Here is a 27,993-nt window from a genome sequence, read left to right on the forward strand (position 1 = left end):
ATACGTTTTTTGTTGGGAAATTTAAAAGCTACGTAACTAAATCAAAAATTATTTTCGAGTTCATACGATTACATGATAGAAATCGAAGATTTATGGCGTTAGCACGATCAAATCAAAACTTTTAGATGACTAAAATAAGTTCTTTACGCTTTCAGACGACCGAATCAAAGCAATATCGCTTTCAGACGACCGACTGAAAGCAATATCGCTTTCAGACGACCAACTCAAAGCAAATGTTCGATTTCAGACGACCAAATCAATCCCTTTTTGGCTTTCAGACGACCGAATCAAAGAATTATCGCTTTCGGACGACCGAATCAAAGCAAATGTTCGATTTCAGACGACCGAATTAAAGCAATATCGCTTTCGGACCACCGAATCAAAGCAAATTCGCTTTCGGACCACCGAATCAAAGCAAATTCGCTTTCGGACCACCGAATCAAAGCAAATTCGCTTTCGGACCACCGAATCAAAGCAATTTCGCTTTCAGACGACCGAATCAAAGCAATTTCGCTTTCAGACGACCGAATCAAAGCAATTTCGCTTTCAGACGACCGAATCAAAGCAATTTCGCTTTCAGACGACCGAATCAAAGCAATTTCGCTTTCAGACGACCGAATCAAAGCAATTTCGCTTTCAGACGACCGAATCAAAGCAAATTCGCTTTCGGACCACCGAATCAAAGCAAATTCGCTTTCGGACCACCGAATCAAAGCAAATTCGCTTTCGGACCACCGAATCAAAGCAAATTCGCTTTCGGACCACCGAATCAAAGCAATTTCGCTTTCAGACGACCGAATCAAAGCAATTTCGCTTTCAGACGACCGAATCAAAGCAATTTCGCTTTCAGACGACCGAATCAAAGCAATTTCGCTTTCAGACGACCGAATCAAAGCAATTTCGCTTTCAGACGACCGAATCAAAGCAATTTCGCTTTCAGACGACCGAATCAAAGCAATTTCGCTTTCAGACGACCGAATCAAAGCAATTTCGCTTTCAGACGACCGAATCAAAGCAATTTCGCTTTCAGACGACCGAATCAAAGCAATTTCGCTTTCAGACGACCGAATCAAAGCAATTTCGCTTTCAGACGACCGAATCAAAGCAATTTCGCTTTCAGACGACCGAATCAAAGCAATTTCGCTTTCAGACGACCGAATCAAAGCAATTTCGCTTTCAGACGACCGAATCAAAGCAATTTCGCTTTCAGACGACCGAATCAAAGCAATTTCGCTTTCAGACGACCGAATCAAAGCAATTTCGCTTTCAGACGACCGAATCAAAGCAATTTCGCTTTCAGACGACCGAATCAAAGCAATTTCGCTTTCAGACGACCGAATCAAAGCAATTTCGCTTTCAGACGACCGAATCAAAGCAATTTCGCTTTCAGACGACCTAGTCAAAGCAATTTCGCTTTCAGACGACCTAGTCAAAGCAATTTCGCTTTCGGACGACCGAATCAAACCCTTTCTATTGACAAGTTGAAATCAAAGCATTTTCACTTTCTAATGCCTAAGGCAAGACCTTAATTTCTGTCGCGCGACCATCACAAGCCTTGTCGCCTATAGCAAATAAAGGTGAAAGACTGACCTTCCGAGCATAGTGTCAGGGTGAGGCGAGAACAAGGCGGGATCGACGATGAACCTGGTGTTCTCGACGACCAGGGTGACCCTCTCGTCGCTGGTGACGAGCTGGTGGGCGGTGGTCTGGAGCTGGTTGGCAGGCGTCGTCTCCGGGGGCCCGACCTGCCCCAGGGTGCCGGGGTGCAGCAGGGCCCCTCCGACGGGGCTGGTGGCGCTGTCCGTGCTGCCTCCGTGGCTGCTCATGCCGCTGCTGCTGCTGCTGCCGCTGTTGTTGCGCTTGTCGGCGCAGTGGTCTGGCAAGTGGTTGCGCGCTGGTCCCATCAAATGTTGAGGCTGGTAGCTCAGGCGAGATCTGCAACGGGATCAAAAACTGCATCAGATCACGAGGCTTAATATTATAGGAACTTAACACAGAAAATGTTGAAATTAATAGGTAAAAAATCTATTCATAAAATAGGAATTTATAGGTAAGAAATCTATTCATAAAATAGGAATTTATAGGTAAGAAATCTATTCATAAAATAGGAATTTATAGGTAAGAAATCTATTTATAAAATAGGACTTTATAGGTAAGAAATCTATTTATAAAATAGGACTTTATAGGTAAGAAATCTATTTATAAAATAGGAATTTATAGGTAAGAAATCTATTTATAAAATAGGAATTTATAGGTAAGAAATCTATTTATAAAATAGGACTTTATAGGTAAGAAATCTATTTATAGAATAGGAATTTATAGGTAAGAAATCTATTTATAAAATAGGAATTTATAGGTAAGAAATCTATTTATAAAATAGGAATTTATAGGTAAGAAATCTATTTATAAAAAAGGAATTTATAGGTAGGAAATCTATTTATAAAATAGGAATTTATAGGTAAGAAATCTATTCATAAAATAGGAATTTATAGGTAAGAAATCTATTTATAAAATAGGAATTTATAGGTAAGAAATCTATTTATAAAATAGGAATTTATAGGTAAGAAATCTATTTATAAAATAGGAATTTATATGTAAGAAATCTATTCATAAAATAGGAATTTATATGTAAGAAATCTATTCATAAAATAGGAATTTATAGGTAAGAACATATTCCCCATAAAAAGCCTTCTAACAAAAGTCAAATAATTGGTTGAGCGAGTGAAAATTACGAATATTTCTAAAATTATTTCTAACTTTGAAGATTTTGAGATCAAAAGATATAATTTCAACAGGTGAAGCCCGAAAAATTACACAAATATAAGAAAAATTATAAAATATAGGAGATAATAGAATCTAATTGGAATTTATTTTATGACAGGCGGCATAGCATTCACTTAATTTAAGAAACCTATTGTTGCGCGTAAATTTTTGAAGTTTAAATATCACATTAACTATTAATATATTTAAAGCGCACTAACCGATGATTTTCACGCGGTCGTTGGTTCCCATAGACACTCATGTTTTAAACTTTGATCCAAATACCTCGAATCCACAGAGGGAATTTAAAATTCGGGCCATGGGGTCTCAGTTAAAAATTTCATTCAAATCGCTTATAAACGAATATTTAGCCATTTTGGTCGGAATTTCCACTTTAACAATCAGCTCACTTAATACCCTTGGCACCACCACAAGTTTAAGTCAGCTAGCAACATTTAAGGTGGTTTTTTTTTTGCTTGTCCGAGGACAAAAAGTTTAAACTTTTTACCCTAAAACGTTTTATTCGCCTGTTCTCGGGGTAAGATTTACCCTGTCCCGAATTTTGTTCGCTTGTTCCAGAGCTCTAAGGTTACACTTTTTACTCCTCCTCGAAAGGAGGTGTAGAGAGAGTAATCTAGCTCATATAGAAAGTTCGTCTGCTTAAATTTCGTTTCACAAAAACATGACGGGTTTTGAACATCTTCACATGTGGCAAGCTTTTAATAACGAAAATCCAATTGTTAAATGCTATTTAAAGTTGCTTGATGACTTAGGCCTAAAGTGGTGCCTTCACCACCGGTCACCATCTTAAAAACAAAACAAATGAATAACCTTTAACCTTTAACTACTCCCTTCTTACTCCAACTCGTTTTTTTCGTCAAGATAGAATTGGAGTAAAATGACGTCATAGGGCTACACTTTTTTACCTGCTCAAAAAACCCAGAACAGGCAAAAAAAAAACCACCTTTAATGCGATTATTCCGGGTGGACGGGTTAAATTGTGGCCACGCGAGCCAACAGCTCCCTACATTCACTATTACCTTTAACCTCAACAAGAAAGCTAAGTATCTGCATTAACTAAAGCTTGGAGGAATAAATCCTACGGGAGTAGTAGTGAAATCCGGTGGGGATTTCGGTTTCATCATTGCTCGAATGGCGCCATCTCTACGCTACTTAAGGAACTATATTTATATTTTGGTTCTAGTTGTCTTGATCGCGTACAGAGGGCGCTAGGCGAATATAACGCGCGCTTTGAAGGCGGGGCTTCAGCGGCTCTCCAATGATGAAATCGAAATCCCCAGGCGAAAGCTACTCCAAGACTATTGGCCGTTTTACTAGCTAGTCGCGTGAGCCTTGGAAATAACCAACAAGCTGATTATCCGACTGCTATCGCGTAGTACGGACTAAGGGGGCCGAATGGTTAGCGTTCACGCCTCGCAGCAAGAAGAGACTGGCTCGAATCCATCGGGTGAAAAGTCGGAACAGCTCTTTCGTCTTTAAGTTATCTCCCCAAGCTCTTCGATTTCCCTCGAGATAAAACCTAGTTGAGCTGAACGGTAATAGCTAGGAGCAGTGTTGTGTACAAATTTCATTGGACGAGCCTTTACGTCTTACGGGCGGGGGGGGGGGGGGGAAGACAAATTCAGAATTCCCCCCTTCCGACGGCAGCAGGCGCTAAAGCGTCTAACCAATGAAAACTGTACGCGATAAAATCCACGACTTCTGACGGGTTGCGTTCTCCTTGATTGGGGTGCGGTGTTTATTGCTCCAAGGTAAAAGTTACTGTATTTTTTAAATTTTGATTAAAATATTTAAACTTCGCAAGCTTTCGAGCCGTAGCCCCTTTTCAAGCGTCTTGTCGATACACAATTAATTGTAGAAATATTTTAATTTATTTAAATATTTTAATAAAAATAGTACCATGAAGTATCCGTCATTGTGAAAATTTTATTACTTTTAAATTATATATTAACTATGGTAACAACTTTTAACGTATATGATTAAAAGTTACTGTAGGCTTGCCACTACTTCCTCCTACGCACTGTAACCTGGCAACCTGAATTAAAGGTATTAAAAGCCGCTAAATGACTTAAACCTAATGTGGTGCCTTGCGAATTAGCCTAGCTTATTATTATTATAACAAAAGAGAAGCTACTGGGTTTTCTACAAATTTCGTAGAATGGATTTCACCCCCAGTCCTTCGATTTCCTCTTTCCCTATGGACTTGCTACCACCATTTTGTACAAACAACGATTTGGCAGCCAGTATATTTTCTTTGAATCTGATAACAGCGAAAAACATTTCATTTAATTACCTGTTATATAACGATTCAGGGTGACCACTGAAAAACCCCAAAAATTTCTAGGAATATAGGAAATTCAACACTCGATTTATAAGAGAATATATGAGTATTATCTTTGATAATATAGGGACATATAGGAAAATTTGCATGAATAAAATTTAAATTTAATTTAATATGAAAGGAAATTCTTTTAAGCAGACGAAGTAGTTTACACTTTATCAAAGGGATTTAGTACATTGAGCGCCATCTGTATTACGGAAAGCGAACTAGGCACGTGGGAAATTCGAAAAAACCGCGCGATATACAAAATAATACAGGGTTCATACAATATTTCAAAAACCATTTTCCCTGATATTTCCAGGTTTTCCAGAGTAGTTTTGAATATTTTCCAGGTGTACTTTTTAAAACAATAGGGGTCTCTAAAATGTTAAAAGCATTACTGTTGCACTTTCTAATATAATAAAGTCAAGATTGAACGTATGAATTCAATACTAAGTAATAATTTCAGAAATACTAAAACAAATTTCATATGATTTGGAGTTCTCATAATTATTTTCCCTGATTTTTCAGGAAAATTTTCATTTCCCTGTTTTTTTTTATTTAAATAAATTTCACTGATTTCCATGTTTGTATGAACCCTGTAATATCTAATTATAGGAAAATATAGAAAAAATGGTTATATTATAGGAAGATAAAGGAAAACATTAAAATATAGGAAAAATTATAAGATAAAGGAAGTATGGTCACCTTGATAATGGCCACACACAATGTCTATTTTTCGTATATAGTTAAGGTGACTTATATGAACTGAGTATTTTTTTAAATATAGGTATATTATAAATGGAAAAATAAAACAATCATCGTGATATCGTTATTTGTTAGTAAGTAAAGGTTTCTTTTAAAAACTCTATGATGAACGAGTTTATTTTCACACTCAAATGATAATTGATATTGTGAGTGGATTTTCAAATCTCACCAAACCTTCATACTCAAAAGGTAGAAAGAAATTACCACCTACAATAGAAATGTCGTTGATTATATTTTATTTAATCTCAGGATCGCGTTTCTGTCAAATAATAACTAATTAATTATTACTGCCATTTTAAAACTACCAAAGCAACCTAAAAATATCTCTCTAAAATATTTCGTTCAGAAATAACTACAAAAGAAAAAGCAATGGGTGAAAACTTTCGAAAGGTCAGAGTTGGAAGCGCAATTTTTTTAAATGGAATAAAAGATCAAAAGGATTATTGGCGCGTGTAATTCAAAACCGAGTGGCAATTCACCCGAAATGCATTTACCGGATTAATTATAATACGGTTTAAATTGAATAAAAAATTGGAAATAATTTCAAGCCTATTTCTGATTTATTTTCTATTATTTTTTAGTAAATCTGCGAGGGTAGTGGGAAATTGAAAAGATGATAGAATTTACGTTGCTGAGATAAATAGTCGTGCCGGGTTCGTACCGAATTTTCGAAATGAATTCCTCTGACTCATCCAAGTTTTCCCTGACCAATTTAAAAAATTTCCCCTAACCATTTTTTAACAATAAATGAGGTAAAATATTGCAAAATATCATATATATTTTTAATACGTCTTTAAAAAATTTATTTGCGTGATTTATTTGGGCAATTTTCAATTCCTTGACTTTTTGGAACCATTTCCGAAGTCCCTGACTTTACCAGGTTTCCAGGCCATGTACGACCCTTGTCCTAAATTTAATAAATCCTAAATAGAAGATGGCCAGTTCAACGTGGCTGGGGAAATAAGTCCTAAATAGAAGATGGCCAGTTCAACGTGGCTGGGGAAATAAGTCCTACATAGAAGATGGCCAGTTCAACGTGGCTGGGGAAATAAATCTAACTTATAGGAACTCGAATATTATAAACTTATGTCGTTATAAATAGATAAATTATCCGAAGAGTAAGAAGGTTATTCATTACGCAATATCACTAAAACATTACTCTAACATTTCTAACCCGAAAAAATGAGGGCACAGTCGTAGGTGGCGCTAGTGAGGCGAAACTCCTCTTCGGCCGAGTGAAAGTAGTTCGTTGACTTTGGCCAAATCGTTTCTGAGAAGTAGTGGGACGTCAATGGGATTAAATCGCTATACTTGAGCGGCGCGGTGACGTTCCTAGTTCAGTCAATAGCGCCCTGAATGGCCCTAGTGGCGTTTATCCGAAGTAGAAAGTGCTCGTGATGCCGGAACAAAGCGTAAGCACGACCCATCAAGCAGAGGCGGAGAACGGCGCGGAGGGATACAAAAATTGTGGCAAATGTTTTGACAGCTAACGGCGACCAGGTGTAAAAATCAGCCAATCGTAGTCCGATCTTTCACGGCAGATGTCAGGACGAGTACTCGGTAACCCAAAAGCTTCGATGACGGATAAGCGGGTAAACGCCCCCAAAAAGGCCGACACTAGGTCCAAATCTAAGTTGCCTACGTCAGGGTTGCCACAGTTTTCTTTCAGATTCAAATTCCCTGACAAATCCTGGTTTTATTTTACAGCAAAATTTGGAAACGTTTTTCCCATATTTTAGTAAATATTTCCCATTTCCAACAATTTTACTGGTTTCCCCTAGTTATTTCTGGAGATGTTCAATTTTATACCAAAATTCGGCAATTTTTAACTTTTATTTTAGTAAAGATTTCCTATTTGCAACAATTTTACTGGTTTCCCCTAGTTACTTCTGGAGATGTTTAATTTTATACCAAAATTCGGCAATTTGTAACCTTTATTTTAGTAAAGATTTCCCATTTGCAACAATTGTCCAGTTTCCCGTAGTTATTTCTAGAGATGTTTAATTTTAAATCAAAATTTGTCAAATTTTCAACCTGGGTATGTTTAATTTTATACCAAAACTTGGCAATTTTTAACCTATATTTTTGTAAAGTTTTCAAAAAAAAAGTTTCCGGTTTTTCCCTACTTATTTTTTGATATTTTCAAAATTATTTAATTTTTTGTAACTACTTGCAAGTAAATTCTTTTCCAGGAATTTCAAGTTTTCCAGGTACTGTGGCAATCCTATTCATCGTCGCAGGATTTTGTTACCCACAATTTGAGTGGAATAAAATTAGGTAAAACCGTAAGTAACGCAAAGCCGATAAGTATTGACACTTCCTGTTGGTTTAATGCTAATTTTGGGGCATTTTTGCTAATTGTCATATTTAATGTAGTTATACCCTCCTACGCGTTGTAACTCGGCCACCTGTCCAAAGGCATTATAAGTCGCTAGCTGACTTGGGTCAAAGGGTGGTGCCAAGGGTATTAGTCTAGCTGATTACTATTATTATTATTATTATTACCCATTTCGAAAAGGAACTACACGAAACCAATTCAAAATCGAACGAAGTAGAACCATTTCAAATTAAAAATATGTGAAACCCACTGTAAATTCTAGTTAAGTAAAAACCCACCAAAATTTCAAGTTAAGTAAGACCCATTAAAAATTCAAATTAGGTAAAAACCATTAAAAAATCAAATTAAGTAAAGATCATTATAAAATCTAATGAAGTAAAAACTTTTAAAAAATCAAATGAAGTAAAAACTATTAGAAAATCAAATTAAGTAAAGACCATTAAAAACCCAAATTAAGTAAAAACCATTAAAAAATCAAATTAAGTAAAAACTATTAGAAAATCGAATTAAGTAAAAACCATTAAAAATCAAATTAAGTAAAAACTATTAAAAATCAAATTAAGTAAAATCCATTAAAAACAAATTAAGTAAAGACCATTAAAAATTCAAATTAAGTAAAGACCATTAAAAAATCAAATAAAAACCATTAAAAAATCAAATTAAAAACTATTAAAACCAAATTAAGTAAAAACCATTAAAAAATCAAATTAAGTAAAAACTATTAGAAAATCAAATTAAGTAAAAACTATTAGAAATCGAATTAAGTACAAACCTTAAAAAATCAAATTAAGTAAAATCCATTAAAAAACAAATTAAGTAAAGACCATTAAAAAACCAAATTAAGTAAAGACCATTAAAAAACCAAATTAAGTAAAGACCATTAAAAAACCAAATTAAGTAAAGACCATTAAAAAACCAAATTAAGTAAAGACCATTAAAAAATCAAATTAAGTAAAGACCATTAAAAAATCAAATTAAGTAAAAACCATTAAAAATCAAATTAAGTAAAAACTATTAGAAAATCAAATTAAGTAAAACCTATTAAAAATTCAAATTAAGGAAAGCCGATTAATAATTGAAATTAAGTAAAACCCATTAAAAATCAATCCATGAAGTAAACTAATAATATACTGTTTTAGCAAAGTTCTAACAAATACTTACAACCCCGAATGTTGTACAAAGATTTTGACGTCGTGTGTCCTTCTTTACCGAGATAAATATTTCAAAGTGGTTCAATGAGAAGATCGTCCGCTATTTAAAGTTAAAATCTATGGATTTGGCATAGACGTTGGCCTTACTACATTTCTCTAAAACTTTCTATCAAGCAGCCAAATCCAATGGCGTAGTAAAAGCGGCCAAGACCAAGGCGGAAACGGTGAGAATTGGGTCTCCACTACTCAACGAAGTCCAAAATCAGACTCGACCCAAAACGCTAAATCTCCATCGACAACTTTAATCTGGACCGCAAAAAAGCTGGATCCCCCAAAACCAAACCGATCAAAAGAACCCCCAAAGCTCTACCAACCAAAGTTAACACCGCTTCCAATACTGTATCACGCTTCGCTCGGGGCCCAATTTAAACACAGTCGTCGCCCTGACAACGGTACCATGTTAACTTGTCGTTACAGTGTAACCTTTTCCCGGCGATATACGCAATTACAAAGTTTTGGATTCGGAGCTGCGCTTCCAACTTAAGCTGACGCCGTAAAAGACGGATTTCCTATTAATAGAATCTCATTTCGGACTAGAAGCGCCAAGTTAATTCGCGAGGCTTGCCCCCATAGCCGCATTCAGCTGGATAATTGAAGCGGCGCTTGGCGGGAATGCGAAAAAATAGATTTTCTACTTCGGCAGACGCCCTCACGTGACGCCGCAACCAAAGACGAGGATATCGTACGTAACGTAGTGGTTCGAGATGTCAGGTAAGGTTACAATTATAATAAAGCTTCGTCCTCCCAACGCGAGGTGGAGCTAGCGCTGATCCCCTAGACCCGTGGACGCTAAAAACGGCTTCCATTACCAGGCTGTTAGGCCTGAGATAAGACCGCCAGCGCCCCCTAGCAGCGAACGAGAGGATTTTAGGAGCGACGACAACAAAAATTTTCCAGATTTCAAGCACTTGATTGACTTGGCCTACGGGGTTTTGTTCGCACTAAGATTTGTTAACCATTTCCTTTTATTAGTTTCGGTATCGTAAGATATTTTGACTTCCAGTTATAATGTAAAACACCACAATTAGTTTTATCGTATTCATAGCGTTACGAGCTTTAAAACGACTACAAACAAGATGGGGTTTTTGTGATATCAAAATATATTACGTAATTAGCGCCCCTTGTGTCAAAATATTTTGTGCCGTAAATATACAGCTTGTGTGTACTCGTTCGAAAGCTTATTCCAAAACCAATTTAATGGGGGGCAACACACAATTTTATAAGCACACTCTTAGATAAATAGGCTGCGTCCGAAAAATTGCCGAGAAAAGAGAAACAAAACCCGAGGGTGTCTCATGTTTAGTCAACCTGTCAGGCTGACTAAAGATGCGACACCGTAAAAGTCCGTGGGTAGCAAATAAGTATCATGAGGGAACTACAACTCTGCTCAAAGTCTGACCTGGAAAAAAGTTGCAGTAGCAGTAACTTGGGTTACTTGAGTAGGCTCCAAACGGTGTTAGTGCAGGACCCCCAACGTTAACGGTCCGCCCCTGAGATTTATTTATAATTATGGAATTTCTAGATTAAAGGTATAAATTCAATAATTAAAATTGTTGTTTGATTTTAATATTAATAAAAAAAGAAATAAAACCTCAATATAAAATTAGGAATGCCTGAATTCCAATGCAATCTAAACCATACTTAAAAATAAAACTATGTTACCTAGGGCTTTATTTTTTTGGTTCTATTTTAAAGGGCACGGGAAAAAAGGAGCTAAGAAATGACTTTTCCAGAACCTCGGTCAATTTTCCAGTTTTAAAAACTGGCGAATGTGTACCCAAGAAAAGTGCAGTTAGGCTAAAAACTGTTTCTCTTCTTTTCCTTTAAAATAGGTCTCGTTTTAACATGTACAAGGGCGAGCCTCTTATTCTATAGTTAGAAACGAGGACCCCGGATTATTATCCCACCTAGCGGCAGGAAAAAATAACACGCCGAAACAGGTTGGCCAAGGGGTTTGAGAGATTTACACAATGTGGCAACGAACGACACACACTTTCACAAATACGAAATTTGTATATATTTCTAACTACTTTTAAATATAATTTTGGGAAATACCGTAACGATAATGTTATTAATTACTAATGATTAAAAGTGCATATACAGGGTGTCCACTAAAACGAAAAATGATAAATAACTGAAAAACGTGGGTTTTTATTTAAATATCTATGAAACACTCCTCGTGCAGGGGGACATTTACTAGTGTAAAATTGAATGACCTTGAACCATGTCTTCAAGGTCATAGAAAAACCATCTCTAGAACAGTTGGGTTTACGGATTGTGTTCCAATTAGAAAGTTGTTGCTTACCATATTATTAGTTCAAATAACTTTGATTTGACCAATCAGAAGCCGATAAATTGAAGGTTAATGAATTCAGTGTTTGATAATAAAATAATCTGATTAGTTTAATTTGAATAAATCAAATAAATACTGATTAGTTTACAACGGTTCAATTGTGCCACCGTCGGCTACGATACCGGCTTGAGCTCGTTTAACGAGGGAGTTCAATTATTCTAAAACTTGTTCTCATGACAACCAATCTTACAGAAATCAGGTTCAATTCATTAACCTTCAATATCTCGGCTTCTGATTGGTCAAAGTTATTTGAACCATTAATATGGCGAGCAACAACTTTCTAATCGGATCAAAATCCGTAACGGTCCTCGAGATAGTTTTTGGAATGACCTTGAAGACATGGTTCAAGGTCATTACATTTTACACTAGTAAGTGTCCCCCTGCACGAGGAATGTCGCGTAAAAATTTGAATTTAAAAAAAAAAGAAGATTATCAGTTATTTATTATTTTTCGTTTTTAGTGGACAAAAACCAAAAAATTATATGAATTAAATGCAATAAATATGTTTTATATTAATATTATAAAACATAGCGTACTTATAAAACAATAAATTTTAAATAATTAAATCATTAACTAATTCTCATGGAGCCCGATTTGGGGCCGAACGTTAAATGCAACTATTTACAGGGTTGAAAATTAATGCCAAGATGCAACTATTTACAGGGTTGAAAATTAATGCCAAGATGCAACTATTTACAGGGTTGAAAATTAATGCCAAGATGCAACTATTTACAGGGTTGAAAATTAATGCCAAGATGCAACTATTTACAGGGTTGAAAATTAATGCCAAGATGCAACTATTTACAGGGTTGAAAATTAATGCCAAGTTGCAACTATTTACAGGGTTGAAAATTAATGCCAAGTTGCAACTATTTACAGGGTTGAAAATTAATGCCAAGATGCAACTATTTACAGGGTTGAAAATTAATGCCAAGTTGCAACTATTTACAGGGTTGAAAATTAATGCCAAGATGCAACTATTTACAGGGTTGAAAATTAATGCCAAGATGCAACTATTTACAGGGTTGAAAATTAATGCCAAGATGCAACTATTTACAGGGTTGAAAATTAATGCCAAGATGCAACTATTTACAGGGTTGAAAATTAATGCCAAGATGCAACTATTTACCGGGTTGAAAATTAATGCCAAGATGCAACTATTTACAGGGTTGAAAATTAATGCCAAGATGCAACTATTTACAGGGTTGAAAATTAATGCCAAGATGCAACTATTTACAGGGTTGAAAATTAATGCCAAGATGCAACTATTTACAGGGTTGAAAATTAATGCCAAGATGCAACTATTTACCGGGTTGAAAATTAATGCCAAGATGCAACTATTTACAGGGTTGAAAATTAATGCCAAGATGCAACTATTTACAGGGTTGAAAATTAATGCCAAGATGCAACTATTTACAGGGTTGAAAATTAATGCCAAGATGCAACTATTTACAGGGTTGAAAATTAATGCCAAGATGCAACTATTTACAGGGTTGAAAATTAATGCCAAGATGCAACTATTTACAGGGTTGAAAATTAATGCCAAATGCAACTATTTACAGGGTTGAAAATTAATGCCAAGATGCAACTATTTACAGGGTTGAAAATTAATGCCAAGATGCAACTATTTACAGGGTTGAAAATTAATGCCAAGATGCAACTATTTACAGGGTTGAAAATTAATGCCAAGTTGCAACTATTTACAGGGTTGAAAATTAATGCCAAGTTGCAACTATTTACAGGGTTGAAAATTAATGCCAAGATGCAACTATTTACAGGGTTGAAAATTAATGCCAAGATGCAACTATTTACAGGGTTGAAAATTAATGCCAAGATGCAACTATTTACAGGGTTGAAAATTAATGCCAAGATGCAACTATTTACAGGGTTGAAAATTAATGCCAAGATGCAACTATTTACAGGGTTGAAAATTAATGCCAAGTTGCAACTATTTACAGGGTTGAAAATTAATGCCAAGTTGCAACTATTTACAGGGTTGAAAATTAATGCCAAGATGCAACTATTTACAGGGTTGAAAATTAATGCCAAGATGCAACTATTTACCGGGTTGAAAATTAATGCCAAATGCAACTATTTACCGGGTTGAATATTATGGCCAAATGCAACTATTTACCGGGTCGAGGTGTATGATAAAATAAGATTATTAACAGGGCTGCTTTACATTTAACGGGTTATGTTTGAAGTCTTAATAACGCACTTAGTATAAAAAGTAACGCGGTGGAAAGAGTCTACAGCAACGGCGAACGACTCGCACAAATAGATGAGTCGCTGCTACGCGAGATCCCGAGTGAGGGGGCGAAGGTTAAAAAAGTGGCGAAATAGATAAGTTGTTCTTCGAAATTGAACGTATAAAGGGAAAAACACCTTTACAGGCGTTTTTTGAAAAGATGGACTATTTTCTTTTTCCTCTTTCGACGGAGAAGCGAGGCTGGAAAGACACAGTTAAGGGGCTGCCTTTCTACGGAATATATCGATAAATCTCACCACTGCCTTTGAAACTAAAATTCCGAGCGGTTTGCCAAGGCTTCGCGTGACAATTCAGGGCCACTCCCAGCCCCTTACTAGTTGTTCTTAAGGCCGCCGAGGCTCCCGCGACCAGCCGCCGAGGCTCCCGCGACCAGCCGCCGAGGCTCCCGCGACCAGCCGCCGAGGCTCCCGCGACCAGCCGCCGAGGCTCCCGCGACCAGCCGCCGAGGCTCCCGCGACCAGCCGCCGAGGCTCCCGCGACCAGCCGCCGAGGCTCCCGCGACCAGCCGCCGAGGTTCCCGCGACCAGCCGCCGAGGTTCCCGCGACCAGCCGCCGAGGTTCCCGCGACCAGCCGCCGAGGTTCCCGCGACCAGCCGCCGAGGTTCCCGCGACCAGCCGCCGAGGTTCCCGCGACCAGCCGCCGAGGTTCCCGCGACCAGCCGCCGAGGTTCCCGCGACCAGCCGCCGAGGTTCCCGCGACCAGCCGCCGAGGTTCCCGCGACCAGCCGCCGAGGTTCCCGCGACCAGCCGCCGAGGTTCCCGCGACCAGCCGCCGAGGTTCCCGCGACCAGCCGCCGAGGCTCCCGCGACCAGCCGCCGAGGCTCCCGCGACCAGCCGCTAATAATAAAGCACATTACTCTACTCCTACGACATTTTACATTTCACAAAACACGTTATCGTAAGTAACATAATTAGACATAAGTATGTGCTAAAGTGCTTACTTAAAAAAGACGTAAATAAAAAATATCTTACGAGATAAGTATCCATAAGTATATTATATATCATATACTTATGGTTAAACTAGTATTTTAAGATCTAACCATAAGTCAATAAATTAGGTCGCCATTTTCCGTTGTTTCAGGTGTAGCGTAAAAAAACTTATAATATTAAGTCGATAAATCGGTAAAAAATTAAACCCACCGTAGTTCCAGATTTTAACTTTTGTTTTTCGAACACAAATGAAAAAGAAAAAAACGAGAACCAGCCCAACAAGAAAAAGATATAATACAACGGCCCAATCGATTTTCACTCATTAAAATGGCTTTAAAAAATGTTCTCGAAGCTTGAAAGATGGAGAACCGATACTGCACAATATAGATTTTTCCCACTCTGCCTTAAAATTTGCCGCTCACTACGAGTCTGCCTCCTAAAGTCTAGCATCATATTAAACTAAAATATAAGGTGTTCCCTATATTCTATAGTATATTGGAACCTTGGATTGGAAATCAATTTCTACAGCCAAGGCTTATAGCGTTGTGTTTTTATTTTGAGGCCAAGGCTTCAAGTTCTTTTTTCATCTAAAACCCTTTTGAGTTGTGTTTTGGAGCGGTTAATTTGGAGCTAAGTTTATATTATGTTTATTTTAATTTGATGATTTAATTTTTCCTTAAACGGACTGCTGATATATATATAAATAATAACTTAATTGTCTCATACGTTTAACTTAAATTTATTTTATAACACACAAAATTGATGATTTGAGTGGGGGCCCCACTCAAATCATCAATTTTTTTATAAGGAAAAATAGGATTATATTTCTAAAATTATAGGACTTTATAGGACTATATATGCTATTTCATTTACTAATTTTATGCATTTAAAAACAAAATCTATATTTAGCGAAATAAATCTTTGATATTAACTTCAAAAATAAAATATTTAACATTTTATCACAAAAATATACTAGTAGCTAACCATGTTAATAATAACAAAAGTATAGACTACAATTAAATTGTATAGGAATTAATCCTATAGCCAAATCTTCAATTTAGTTATAAGGAAAAATAAGATTATATTTATAAATATATAGAACTTCATTATTTTTCAAAATTATAGGATTTTATAGAAATATGTATGTTATTTCATTTACTAACTTTATGCATTTTAAAACAAAATCTATATTTAGCGAAATAAATCTTTGGTATTAACTTCAAAAATTAAATATTTAACCATTTGATCAGAAAAATATACTAGTTAACCATGTTAACAATAACAAAAGTAAAGACTAGAATGACTCCATACCATCCTCAAATTTAGTAATTTTCAACTCCATACCATCCTCAAATTTAGTAATTTTCAACTCCATACCATCCTCAAATTTAGTAATTTTCAACTCCATACCATCCTCAAATTTAGTAATTTTCAACTCCATACCATCCTCAAATTTAGTAATTTTCAACTCCATACCATCCTCAAATTTAGTAATTTTCAACTCCATACCATCCTCAAATTTAGTAATTTTCAACTCCATACCATCCTCAAATTTAGTAATTTTCAACTCCATACCATCCTCAAATTTAGTAATTTTCAACTCCATACCATCCTCAAATTTAGTAATTTTCAACTCCATACCATCCTCAAATTTAGTAATTTTCAACTCCATACCATCCTCAAATTTAGTAATTTTCAACTCCATACCATCCTCAAATTTAGTAATTTTCAACTCCATACCATCCTCAAATTTAGTAATTTTCAACTCCATACCATCCTCAAATTTAGTTGTTTTCAAATTCGCAACTAAATTGATGAATTTACAGTTTTCAAACTTGAAAAAACAGCCTTCAATTCCGCCATTTTTAACGTTAGTTTCAGTGATTTCAACTATACGACACACGAACAAGGGAAATAATAGGAAATTAGCAGCGCCATCTATTAGCGGGGTCCACGTAGGGATGAAAATAGGGATCAAAAGTGGTCCGTGAGACCCGGTGTGACGCGGGTAAACAAATTAAGAGGCGCAGAGTGGAAAATTAAACATAACATCCAGGGTACAGCCGTAAATTCGCTTAAGGTCCTTTTGGGTAAACCTAATTAGGTCGGTGCGTGGCTCCCTCTGGCGCGCGAAGCGGACACGACGACTAATCCAAATCAATTTAACAGCATTTTCCCGCTAAGTCTCCCCAGGGCGATTAATCGTAAAACATGTTTCCGAACTTTCACGGACGAATTCCAAAAGGTAGAAAAGCCGCCACCGAAACCCGACAAGATGCGCGAGCTAGGATTCACCTATTTCACCCGCCACGAGAGTTCAAGAAGATATTTTGCCATTTTGTCAAGACTACCAATGGAATAAATACCTGCTGTCAAGACAAATGAATAGAAGAAATACTTTATGGCCAAGACTACCAATGGAATTAAGGCATTTTGTCCAGACTACCAATGGAATAAAGGCATTTTGTCCAGACTACCAATGGAATAAAGGCATTTTGTCCAGACTACCAATGGAATAAAGGCATTTTGTCCAGACTACCAATGGAATAAAGGCATTTTGTCCAGACTACCAATGGAATAAAGGCATTTTGTCCAGACTACCAATGGAATAAAGGCATTTTGTCCAGACTACCAATGGAATAAAGGCATTTTGTATAGACTACCAATGGAATAAACACCTTTTGTCCAGACTACCAATGAAGTAAACACCTTTTCTCCAGACTACCAATGAAGTAAATACCTGTTGTCCAGACTACCAATGAAGTAAACACCTTTTGTCCAGACTACCAATGAAGTAAACACCTGTTGTCCAGACTACCAATGAAGTAAACACCTTTTGTCCAGACTACCAATGAAGTAAACACCTTTTGTCCAGACTACCAATGAAGTAAACACCTTTTGTCCAGACTACCAAGGAAGTAAACACCTTTTCTCCAGACTACCAATGAAGTAAATACCTGTTGTCCAGACTACCAATGAAGTAAACACCTTTTGTCCAGACTACCAATGAAGTAAACACCTTTTGTCCAGACTACCAATGAAGTAAATACCTGTTGTCAAGACGCATGAATAGAAGAAATACGTCATGGCCAAGACTACCAATGGAATAATCAGGTGGCGTCTGCTTAGAGGGCCACTAGTTCGGTCACGCCACTATCGGCGAAGGATTATACTTATACCCCAAAGGCCAGACCCGCCTTAACTCTTAAACTAGACCAAAATTAATGAAGTAACTGTTTTAGTTTAAAAACATTTTTTAACGTTGGGATTTCCACATTTATGGAAAAGAAATTTAAGATGTTCCGAAAAATGTATTTAAAATTTTTATTTAACTAGAAAGTTTTCAGACGAGTAGAGTTCCAACGCAATTACAAAATGATTATTTTCGGTTGTCCATCCTTCATTTTTGATAAATAAAATATTTCAATTTATCATGTTACCATTATACTCGGTTAGCAATCTTTAAAAAAAGCCCAAAAATCTTTAAGTAATACGCTGTAGATTTTATTGAAAAGGCAAACCGAAACTTCTTCTAGTTAATTTAAAAAAAATTCAGATAAGTATAAACCGAAGTTTACACCAGAGTAATAATAATAATAATAATCAGAAGTTTACACCAGAGTAATAATAATAATAATCAGAAGATTAAACCAGAGTCATAAAAATAATAATAATCAGCTAGGATAATATAAAAGGAAGAACCTTAGGCCTAAGTCATAAAGCTACTTTTAATGCTTTTAACAGATGGCCGGGTTACAACGCGTAGGAGGGTGGTGGCAAGCCCTTCATGCCACGTGAGCCAACAGCTCCTTACACTCACTATTATCGTTAACCTCGACAGGTCTTTATGGAAGGGGAAACCAAAGAACTCGGGGGAAATCACCTTTATCCAGTGGGGAAAGAACTTTCAAACTCAACCCAGAGCCACAAGCTGAGATCGAACCCGGTTCCGCTCGTTGCGAGGCGGACAGGGTTGGCTGATTTAAATCAACTTGATTTTAATCACGATTTAAATTAATTTTTATATAGTATTTTTGAAAAAGAAAAAACCTCGCCAATTGCTATAATTTAGGTTTAAAAATAATATTTCTTGTACTTCCCCCTATGTTGCATTGGATTCTACCAGTGGCTGGGGATTATGCCGTTTTGGTTGTTGGAAAGTACCGAAAGAGGTTTTAAAAAATAAAAACTTCTATATGATTATTAGCTTAAATTTTATAAATTCATTATACATATTAGTCTATAAAAATTAAATCATATTTGTTTTAGGTAAAATTATGATACTAAATTATATAAATCCTTGAAATTTTAATTAAAATCAAATAAAACAAATCAATAAAAATTCGATATAAATAAAAAAAAAATCTATTTGATTTTTTTTTTAATAAAAAAATTGTCAACCCTGGAGGCCGAAGTGTTAGGCCATAAAAATGAAACCTGTATCTTCGACGGTTCGAATTAACCATTAACAAACAACCAACCTAGTTGTAAAAGTAAATATCTTAAGTCGAGTGAAAGCGGGCGACAAACTACGACAACGACATCAACAGTCTCAATTTCATTTGGTGTCGCGGCTGCTTAGAAAGAAAAGGAAGGGTAAAGGTTCAAAATAGCGCAGCGACTATTTAATTTTGCGTTCAGGGCAGATCAATAGATGGGGATTTAATCAAAGACAAGTTCGGTCTCAGTCCACCAGGGGGAGCGTACGTCAAAGAAAGAGCTCCCTCTTTCCAAAAACTATCCAATTAGGTTTTCACTCGATTCGTTTCGTACGACTGTTTCTATTGATTCCCGGAACCTATTTTTTCCCACTCGGGAGAAACTGTTGAGCAATTGTGTCCCTTAAAAACCCGCTGATATTTAGAATTTTAACTAGGATCAGAAATAAAATCGACTCGATTATCGAGTCAACGCGAGAACGTATTTAGCTAGGCGAGAGCTTAAATCCGAACGGACATTTCAGTGATGGGAGCGACACTCCTTTTTAGCGGAAATGAGAGGAGTTACATATTTAAAAGACTGCCATAATGAGGAGCGAAATTTGGTAGCTGAAAGGAGAAAATTTAAAGATCGAAATGAGCGAAAATTTTACCGCCCAAGAGCAAAAAGGAAAGACATTTTTGGTAAGTTTTGGAACAAGCAAAAGTAGGCGCCAACTTTTACAGCGAAAGCTCGTCTGAAACTGTGAGACGGCGAAATTTTAAATAGGTTAAAGACAAAGATTCGATTAATCGTCAGTTTTATAAATTTCGATACCGATTAATCGTCAGTTTTATAAATTTCGATACCGATTAATCGTCAGTTTTATAAATTTCGATACCGATTAATCGTCAGTTTTATAAATTTCGATACCGATTAATCGTCAGTTTTATAAATTTCGATACCGATTAATCGTCAGTTTTATAAATTTCGATACCGATTAATCGTCAGTTTTATAAATTTCGATACCAATTAATCGCCAGTTTTATCGATTTCGATACCAATTAATCGCCAGTTTTATCGATTTCGATACCGATTAATCGCCAGTTTTATCGATTTCGATACCGATTAATCGCCAGTTTTATCGATTTCAATACCGATTAATCGCCAGTTTTATCGATTTCGATACCGATTAATCGCCAGTTTTATCGATTTCGATACCGATTAATCGCCAGTTTTATCGATTTCGATACCGATTAATCGCCAGTTTTATCGACTTCGATTAATCGCGTTTTATCGATTTCGACACCGATTAATTGTCAGTTTTATCGATTTCGATACCGATTAACCGACAAGCACATTCGGATTCGATAAAATTAGCGATTATCCGATAAAAAAACACCAAAATTGGCGCAATTTACCTCCTTGCGAATTATTCAAATGAAGACAAATTGTTAGAAATGTATATTTACGCGTAGAACAATTAAAATATGGTTTCCACGGTTTTCTCAACCAACGAAACGTCTAAATATTTTGAGACATTTTTTACTAGAAACGTAGAAGTTAAAAAAAAAATTGTGTGCCATTTCTGTTCGACTTGGCATTTCGACCATTTCTGTCCAATTATTTTCGCCAAAACCAATACGTCAAAATCACTTGAGAGCGTCAGTAAAGGCTATGAAAGGGTAAACCTAGAGACGTTACTTCAAATTTAACAACGCCTTTAACAGTACTAACGTGTTACTCTGAAACGTAAACCCCTAAGTATTTACTTTACATAAAACACCGGTGTACTGCTAACAGAACACTTCTACAGGCGCCAGTAGGTCAAAAATAGACCAAATCAACTACATCGTTAACTATGTCTGCTAGTACCAATAATTATGGGTACAAAAAAGAAAATCAATTTCCCATTAGATCCGGTTTTAATAACACCAGAAGTATATAAGATGTACATAAGAAAAGTGTCCTTCTAAATCAGATTTTAACTTGATATAATTTTTTAGTAAATTATACCTACAAAGCGTAATTATTTCACAGGTATGCGAGTGAACTTTAAGTCGCGATTGAAAAGTGCTTTGAAACTGCGAAGGTAAGTGTAGGGAGCTGTTGGCTCGTGTGGCATGAAGAGATTTCCACCATCCTCCTACGGATTGTAACCCGGCCACTTGATTTAAAGGCATTAAAAGTCGCTAGGTGACTAGGGCCTAAGGTGGTGCCTTGCCTAGCTGATTATTATTATCATTATTTTAATTTAACGGCCTATTAGCTAATACCCTTGGCCCCACCGAAGGCCCAAGCCATCTAGCGACGTTTAATGCCTTTAAATCAAGGGAAAACCGAGGAACTCCGGGGAAAACCCCATTAGGCAGTGAGGAGAAAACTTCCAAACTCCAAGCAAAAAAAGAGTAAGAGATATAATCAACTACTGATCATATTTTCGAGTAGTTTAAAATTTAAAACGACCGTTTTAACACCTCAACCTTGTTGTTTTCTGACTTCCAGACTGGCAGACTTTTGATAAAAGTAAAATTAATATCATACAAGAAAGAACGTCGTAATGACAACAGCGACGATCAAACTGACAAAATGCAATCTGAAAATTGACATTTCATCAAGGTAAACCCTTTCATCGGGATAAAATGTGGGGTTCGGCGCGTCACCCCGTCGGTTGACTGGGAAAATTTATTACATTATATTGATTTTTAAATTTAAAGGCTTCAGGCCAGGCGTTTCTTAAAAGTAGTATTTTCATCGGAGGCGAAATATGGACTTTTAGAGGCAGTCGAGGCCATTTGATTTTGGCTTATGGAGCATATTTATGACCACCATACATCATGCGCCGGAGCATTTTCCAGCCCGCAAAAACCCATTTGGAACTTTCTTATTTTTAGCTTTATAGGCATATAATCTAAATATTTGAACGGAGACGGATTTCGATAGCCCATAGTTCTCAAATTTATATAAAAATTCCCAAAATTATCGGATAATAATTATACATATTTAAAAATTATCGGATAATAATTATACATATTTAAAAATTATCGGATAATAATTATACATATTTAAAAATTATCGGATAATAATTATACATATTTAAAAATTATCGGATAATAATTATACATATTTAAAAATTATCGGATAATAATTATACATATTTAAAAATTATCGGATAATAATTATACATATTTAAAAATTATCGGATAATAATTATACATATTTAAAAATTATCGGATAATAATTATACATATTTAAAAATTATCGGATAATAATTATACATATTTAAAAATTATCGGATAATAATTATACATATTTAAAAATTATCGGATAATAATTATACATATTTAAAAATTATCGGATAATAATTATACATATTTAAAAATTATCGGATAATAATTATACATATTTAAAAATTATCGGATAATAATTATACATATTTAAAAATTATCGGATAATAATTATACATATTTAAAAATTATCGGATAATAATTATACATATTTAAAAATTATCGGATAATAATTATACATATTTAAAATTTATCGGATAATAATTATACATATTTAAAAATTATCGGATAATAATTATACATATTTAAAAATTATCGGATAATAATTATACATATTTAAAAATTATCGGATAATAATTATACATATTTAAAAATTATCGGATAATAATTATACATATTTAAAAATTATCGGATAATAATTATACATATTTAAAAATTATCGGATAATAATTATACATATTTAAAAATTATCGGATAATAATTATACATATTTAAAAATTATCGGATAATAATTATACATATTTAAAAATTATCGGATAATAATTATACATATTTAAAAATTATCGGATAATAATTATACATATTTAAAAATTATCGGATAATAATTATACATATTTAAAATTTATCGGATAATAATTATACATATTTAAAATTTATCGGATAATAATTATACATATTTAAAATTTATCGGATAATAATTATACATATTTAAAATTTATCGGATAATAATTATACATATTTAAAATTTATCGGATAATAATTATACATATTTAAAATTTATCGGATAATAATTATACATTTTTAAAAATTATCAGATAATTATAGGATATTAACTAGACATTTAAAAATAATCAGATAATTATAGAATAATAACTACACATTTAAAAATTATCGCATAAGTATAGAATAATAACTACACATTTAAAAATAAAGCTATACATATTTAAAAATTAACGGATAATTATATATTTCAAAATTAACGGATAATTATACATATAAAAAACTATCGGATAATTATAGGATAATAAATATACATATTTAAAAATTATCGGATAATTATAGGATAATAATTATAAATATTTAAAAATTATCGGATAATTATACGAAACCAATCTCAAAATTATATGATAATTTTAGTTTTATAGCGTGTATTTAAAAGTCCTGAATCGTAACCATTTAAGATAAATAGGAACAGAAAATTTAAAATCTCTTCGAATCTGCTCCTCCACAATTTCAATTTCCAAGTTATTTCTTTACGAGAAAAAGTTAAATATATTTATCTTTGCTACGTAAATCTTTTTAAAAAAAATAGCTGTTGCGTTTAAACCGAAATAAATGAAATATAGAATAAATAAATTATAGGATTCCATAAAAATCGATTGAATAGGGTTTGACATTAGTTTGATTAATAATAAATTAAATCTGATTTAATATCAAATGGTCATTAGAGTCTGCCGTTAAAACTAGGAAAGAGAGTACGTCATTGAATTTTTCATGGTCGGCGATGGATTATGCAAATCAAGTTACTGGAAATAATACGTTGTTTTGCATCTCCTTTGAAAGTCGTTGTCAAGTATGAAAAACTCACAGGGTCAATTATAAATTAATACGTTGATGAACTTCAAATGTTTGTCTATAAGTTGCAAGATGAAATAGTTTAAAGATTTCACTACGATGTATATAAACTTAAGTTGTTTGGTTCCACTTCTAATAAATATTTATTTTTCCGCTAAACAAATATAATCATAAAAAATTATAATTCAAAACATTTAAAATAGCTGAAAATTTTGCAAACCGACTTCTTTGATTTATCCATGAGCAAGAGAGCACCTAATTTTATGAGATAACCATAATAAAAATTAAGGTTTAATATTATTCTGTCTTTATAATTTTAGCGTAAGAGGCTCGCGCATTTTTTTTTATCTCGGGAAGCACGCGCGAAATCGCCCGAGCCCGTTTACGCTAAAATATCAAGACGCATGTGGAGCTTTTTAACAAGTTGAATAAAACATAGTTTATGCTCTAATTTCACATGTTTCAGGTCTGTATGAAGCCTGTTTCCCGCTATACGGCGCTCCGAATCGAACCAGCCTTAATTAAAATAATATCACCCCGTATTTTTCACCGTTGCGCTAAAATCGAGTCAAGCTATTGTTATATCTTATAGTGAGTTGCAGGCTAAGAAAGACAAAATATATAGTACAATCGGCGCAAGGATGCCTCAGATCGTTTCCGGTCATTCCACCGCGCGAAATTTTAATTTGGCCATTTTAAGGTTAAATTCGAATTTTGCTGTTTTTGTCGTCTTTTAGCGCCATCTAGAGACCGAAATTGGAATCTTTATTTTTTAATTTCATAATTGTGGTGGCGAGCAAATTTAAAAGATGAGGCATTCCTATCATTCTTAAATTTAAAATAGTATGTATAATTATTTCTTTTTGTAAATTTATTTCTACGTCATAACAGTTAAATCGGCAGTTTCTTTTAAAATAGTTACCTCGCTTTCTTGGGGGTAACGTTGTCTTAATGAGCTATAAACGTTTAAAATTATATTTTTTCTCTTTACTAACAATAAACCTTTATCATGCTTTTTATAGTAACCTCTTGGGCTATTTAAAATATTTGGAGCTTCAATTATCGAACCATCTTAAGCTGCATTCAGTAATTAAACTCATGACAACATGAAATTAAATAATAGATTCTAATTTCGGTTCCTTGATGGCGCGAAAAAACGATGAAACTCACGAAATTTGAAATTGACCGTAAAGTGGTCAAATTGAAATTACGCGCGGTCGACTGGCCGGAAATGGTCTGAGGTATCCTTGCGCCGACTGTACTATATATTTTGTCTTTCTTAGCCTGCAACTGACTATAGTATAGCGCGTTACCTGAGAGCAAAAATCAAGTAAGTCGAGATACGTGACTATTGAAATAAATTCAAAATAAGAATCCTTGAGAGTTTTTAAATTATGGTGACTCAGTACAAAATTATCAATATATATTTTCACTCTATTTTTATCAATTTTCATTATTAGATTATCATTGTTATTATGCTAGATTTCGAACTTTTAACTGGTTTTTCTCAAATGGGAGTTTTCAGACTTGCTGTACTCTTGCTCTAAGGTAGAGAGCGTAAAGTCGATAAGACGGGTCGGCGACGTCATCGAGACAGTTCCTGACGTCACGAGACGACGGCTGACGTCATTCCCAGGGCTTCAGTTTTTGGCATTTTCAATTACTGGATTCACAATTTGTGGCCGAAAAAGGCCTCTCGGATTAAAGGCTGTTTTCGCCAAAAGAGGTTCTGATATTTCTCCGCGAAGTTCGTGTATCCAGAGCGGCTCCTCTCGCTTTGTTTCATAGATTGAATTTTTATTCCCCGAATTATTAAACTTCTCAAAACAGCGATTGTTTGGATAACGGTGACGTTATTCAAATTTGGTGTTCATTATTTAAAACCAACGGTTTTTGCCCCAGCTTTGTTAGTGCTTCGGACTGATTCTCAGAGCAGGGTTGGCTGTGGCTGATTTAACTCAACTTGATTTAAATCAGTTAATTTAAAAAAATTGATTTAATTTTTTTTAAATAAAATGTTGGAATTTAGTTATTCTTTTATACCCACTACTAATGCAGCGATGCAGTTATCAAACGAAATAGGGTCTGTTTAACTTCAACGTATTCGTTGTAAAGTTTGAAAACCACTGGAAACCTTTTGAAATCTGATATGTTCAGAGATAATTTCATTAAAGAGTTGAGATCTTTCGGGTCGTGGGATAGGCACCAAAGTTCCTTATCAGAATATACAGGGGGTTTCAAAAGGTTATGCAAATATTTTAAGGCGTTGTACACTGAGAGAAGAAACTGTAGAATTTACAGAAATATTTTACAGCACCCGTTCTGTATTTTTTTAAATACAGTACTGTACTGTTTAAATTAATATATTCAAGAAATATTTACAGTATAAATTACAGGAGGTTTTTAGGTATTTAAAATGCAGGGGCTTCATGTAGTATTTATCATTGAATAGTAATATATACATACATTTTCAGTATATATTACAATTTGTTTTACAGTATAAATCACAGGATGTTTTTAGGTATTTAAAATACAGGGGCTTCATGTAGTATTTATCGTTGAATTGTAATATATACATACATTTTCCGTACATATTACTATTTGTTTATAGTAAAAATTAGAGGTTTGTTTCAGATATTGTAATAAAGGACAGCCATGTAGTTTCTATGGTAGAAATGTTAAATATGTACATATTTGCGTTTTAATGTATTTAAAATACAGGTAGTTCCTGTAGTTATTGTGCTCGAAGTTGAATTGCTACCAAACAGTAATAATCCATAAAAATTTATTAATTGTTGTAAATCAACTAATATAAAGAAAAGATTTTTAGTGACATCTCGTAAAAACACCAATGGAGTCATATTTTTAATTACATATCAAATTAAAACAAATTAATGTTTATACATTTAAATGCAAATTCATCGCGTTAGTGTTTGTGGTTTGAACTAAGTTTAATACGTGTCTGGATTCCGAGCCAAGGAGTTGCATTACTATGTTGTGCACGTGTTTATGTCTCTTGCTTTGGACTCTAGTTCTGCTGGAGCTTATTGGTATATATTTAGCAAATGTGTTGAATAATTTTTACAATTAAAGTACCTTATTGGTTACGGAAATGTTTAGTGTACATAAAATGATTTTAAAAAAGCGTAGTAAGAACAAATCAAATAAATAATATTTCCTGGCTATATTCACGCAGTTTTTAAATGTAAATTCCGTAAAATTTACAGGCGTGTTAGAAATTTTAATTATTATTTCAGTTGTATACAATACAATGATTCTGGTTGAAAATTTTACTATGAGCTATTGGTATAAATTACAAGAATCTTAAGTAAAAGATATTTACGAAACTTTCAGTAAAAAATACAGAACATTCCTGGCTACTGTGCGTCCAGGAGATCCATGTAATTTCTACCCAATTCTCAGTGTAGGGGGTAGGTATGCCTGTTTTCTCGATAATTTTCCTACGATGAGTTAAAAGAGCGCCAGCCTACTACCTCCTGGAAGTAGGCTGCAACAAGCGCAAAACCAAGCAGCAGGGAAACGCGAACATTAAGGTTTTGGTTTGTGTGATAGGTAAAAAAGGACTTTGTAAACAAATCGAGGTAACCAGCGTTAAAAAGTAAACTTACCCAGTATTTAAAGTCCCCGCTGCTTGGTTTTGCGCTTGTTGCAGCCTACTTCCAGGGGCTAGTAGGCCACACTTTGAAGCTCTCTGGCGCTCTTTTAACTCATCGTAGGAAA

General features: G+C 34.7%; 1 protein-coding gene across 5 annotated transcripts in view; it reads right to left on the minus strand.

The window, feature by feature from the left end:
- The window catches only part of mri (BTB/POZ domain-containing protein mrityu), a 320,586-nt gene that overhangs the window by 25,322 nt on the left and 267,271 nt on the right, over positions 1 to 27,993 (minus strand). For all 5 annotated transcript variants that reach the window (XM_090165924.1, XM_090165925.1, XM_090165927.1 and 2 more), the window contains one exon: positions 1,591 to 1,935. In XM_090165924.1, coding sequence (XP_090022050.1) covers positions 1,591 to 1,935 — 345 coding nt within the window. The remainder of the gene's footprint in view (positions 1 to 1,590; positions 1,936 to 27,993) is intronic.

This window comes from Leiobunum rupestre, chromosome 2 (genome assembly GCF_980474605.1).
Source record: "Leiobunum rupestre chromosome 2, qqLeiRupe1.1.hap1, whole genome shotgun sequence".
NCBI lineage: Eukaryota > Metazoa > Arthropoda > Arachnida > Opiliones > Sclerosomatidae > Leiobunum > Leiobunum rupestre.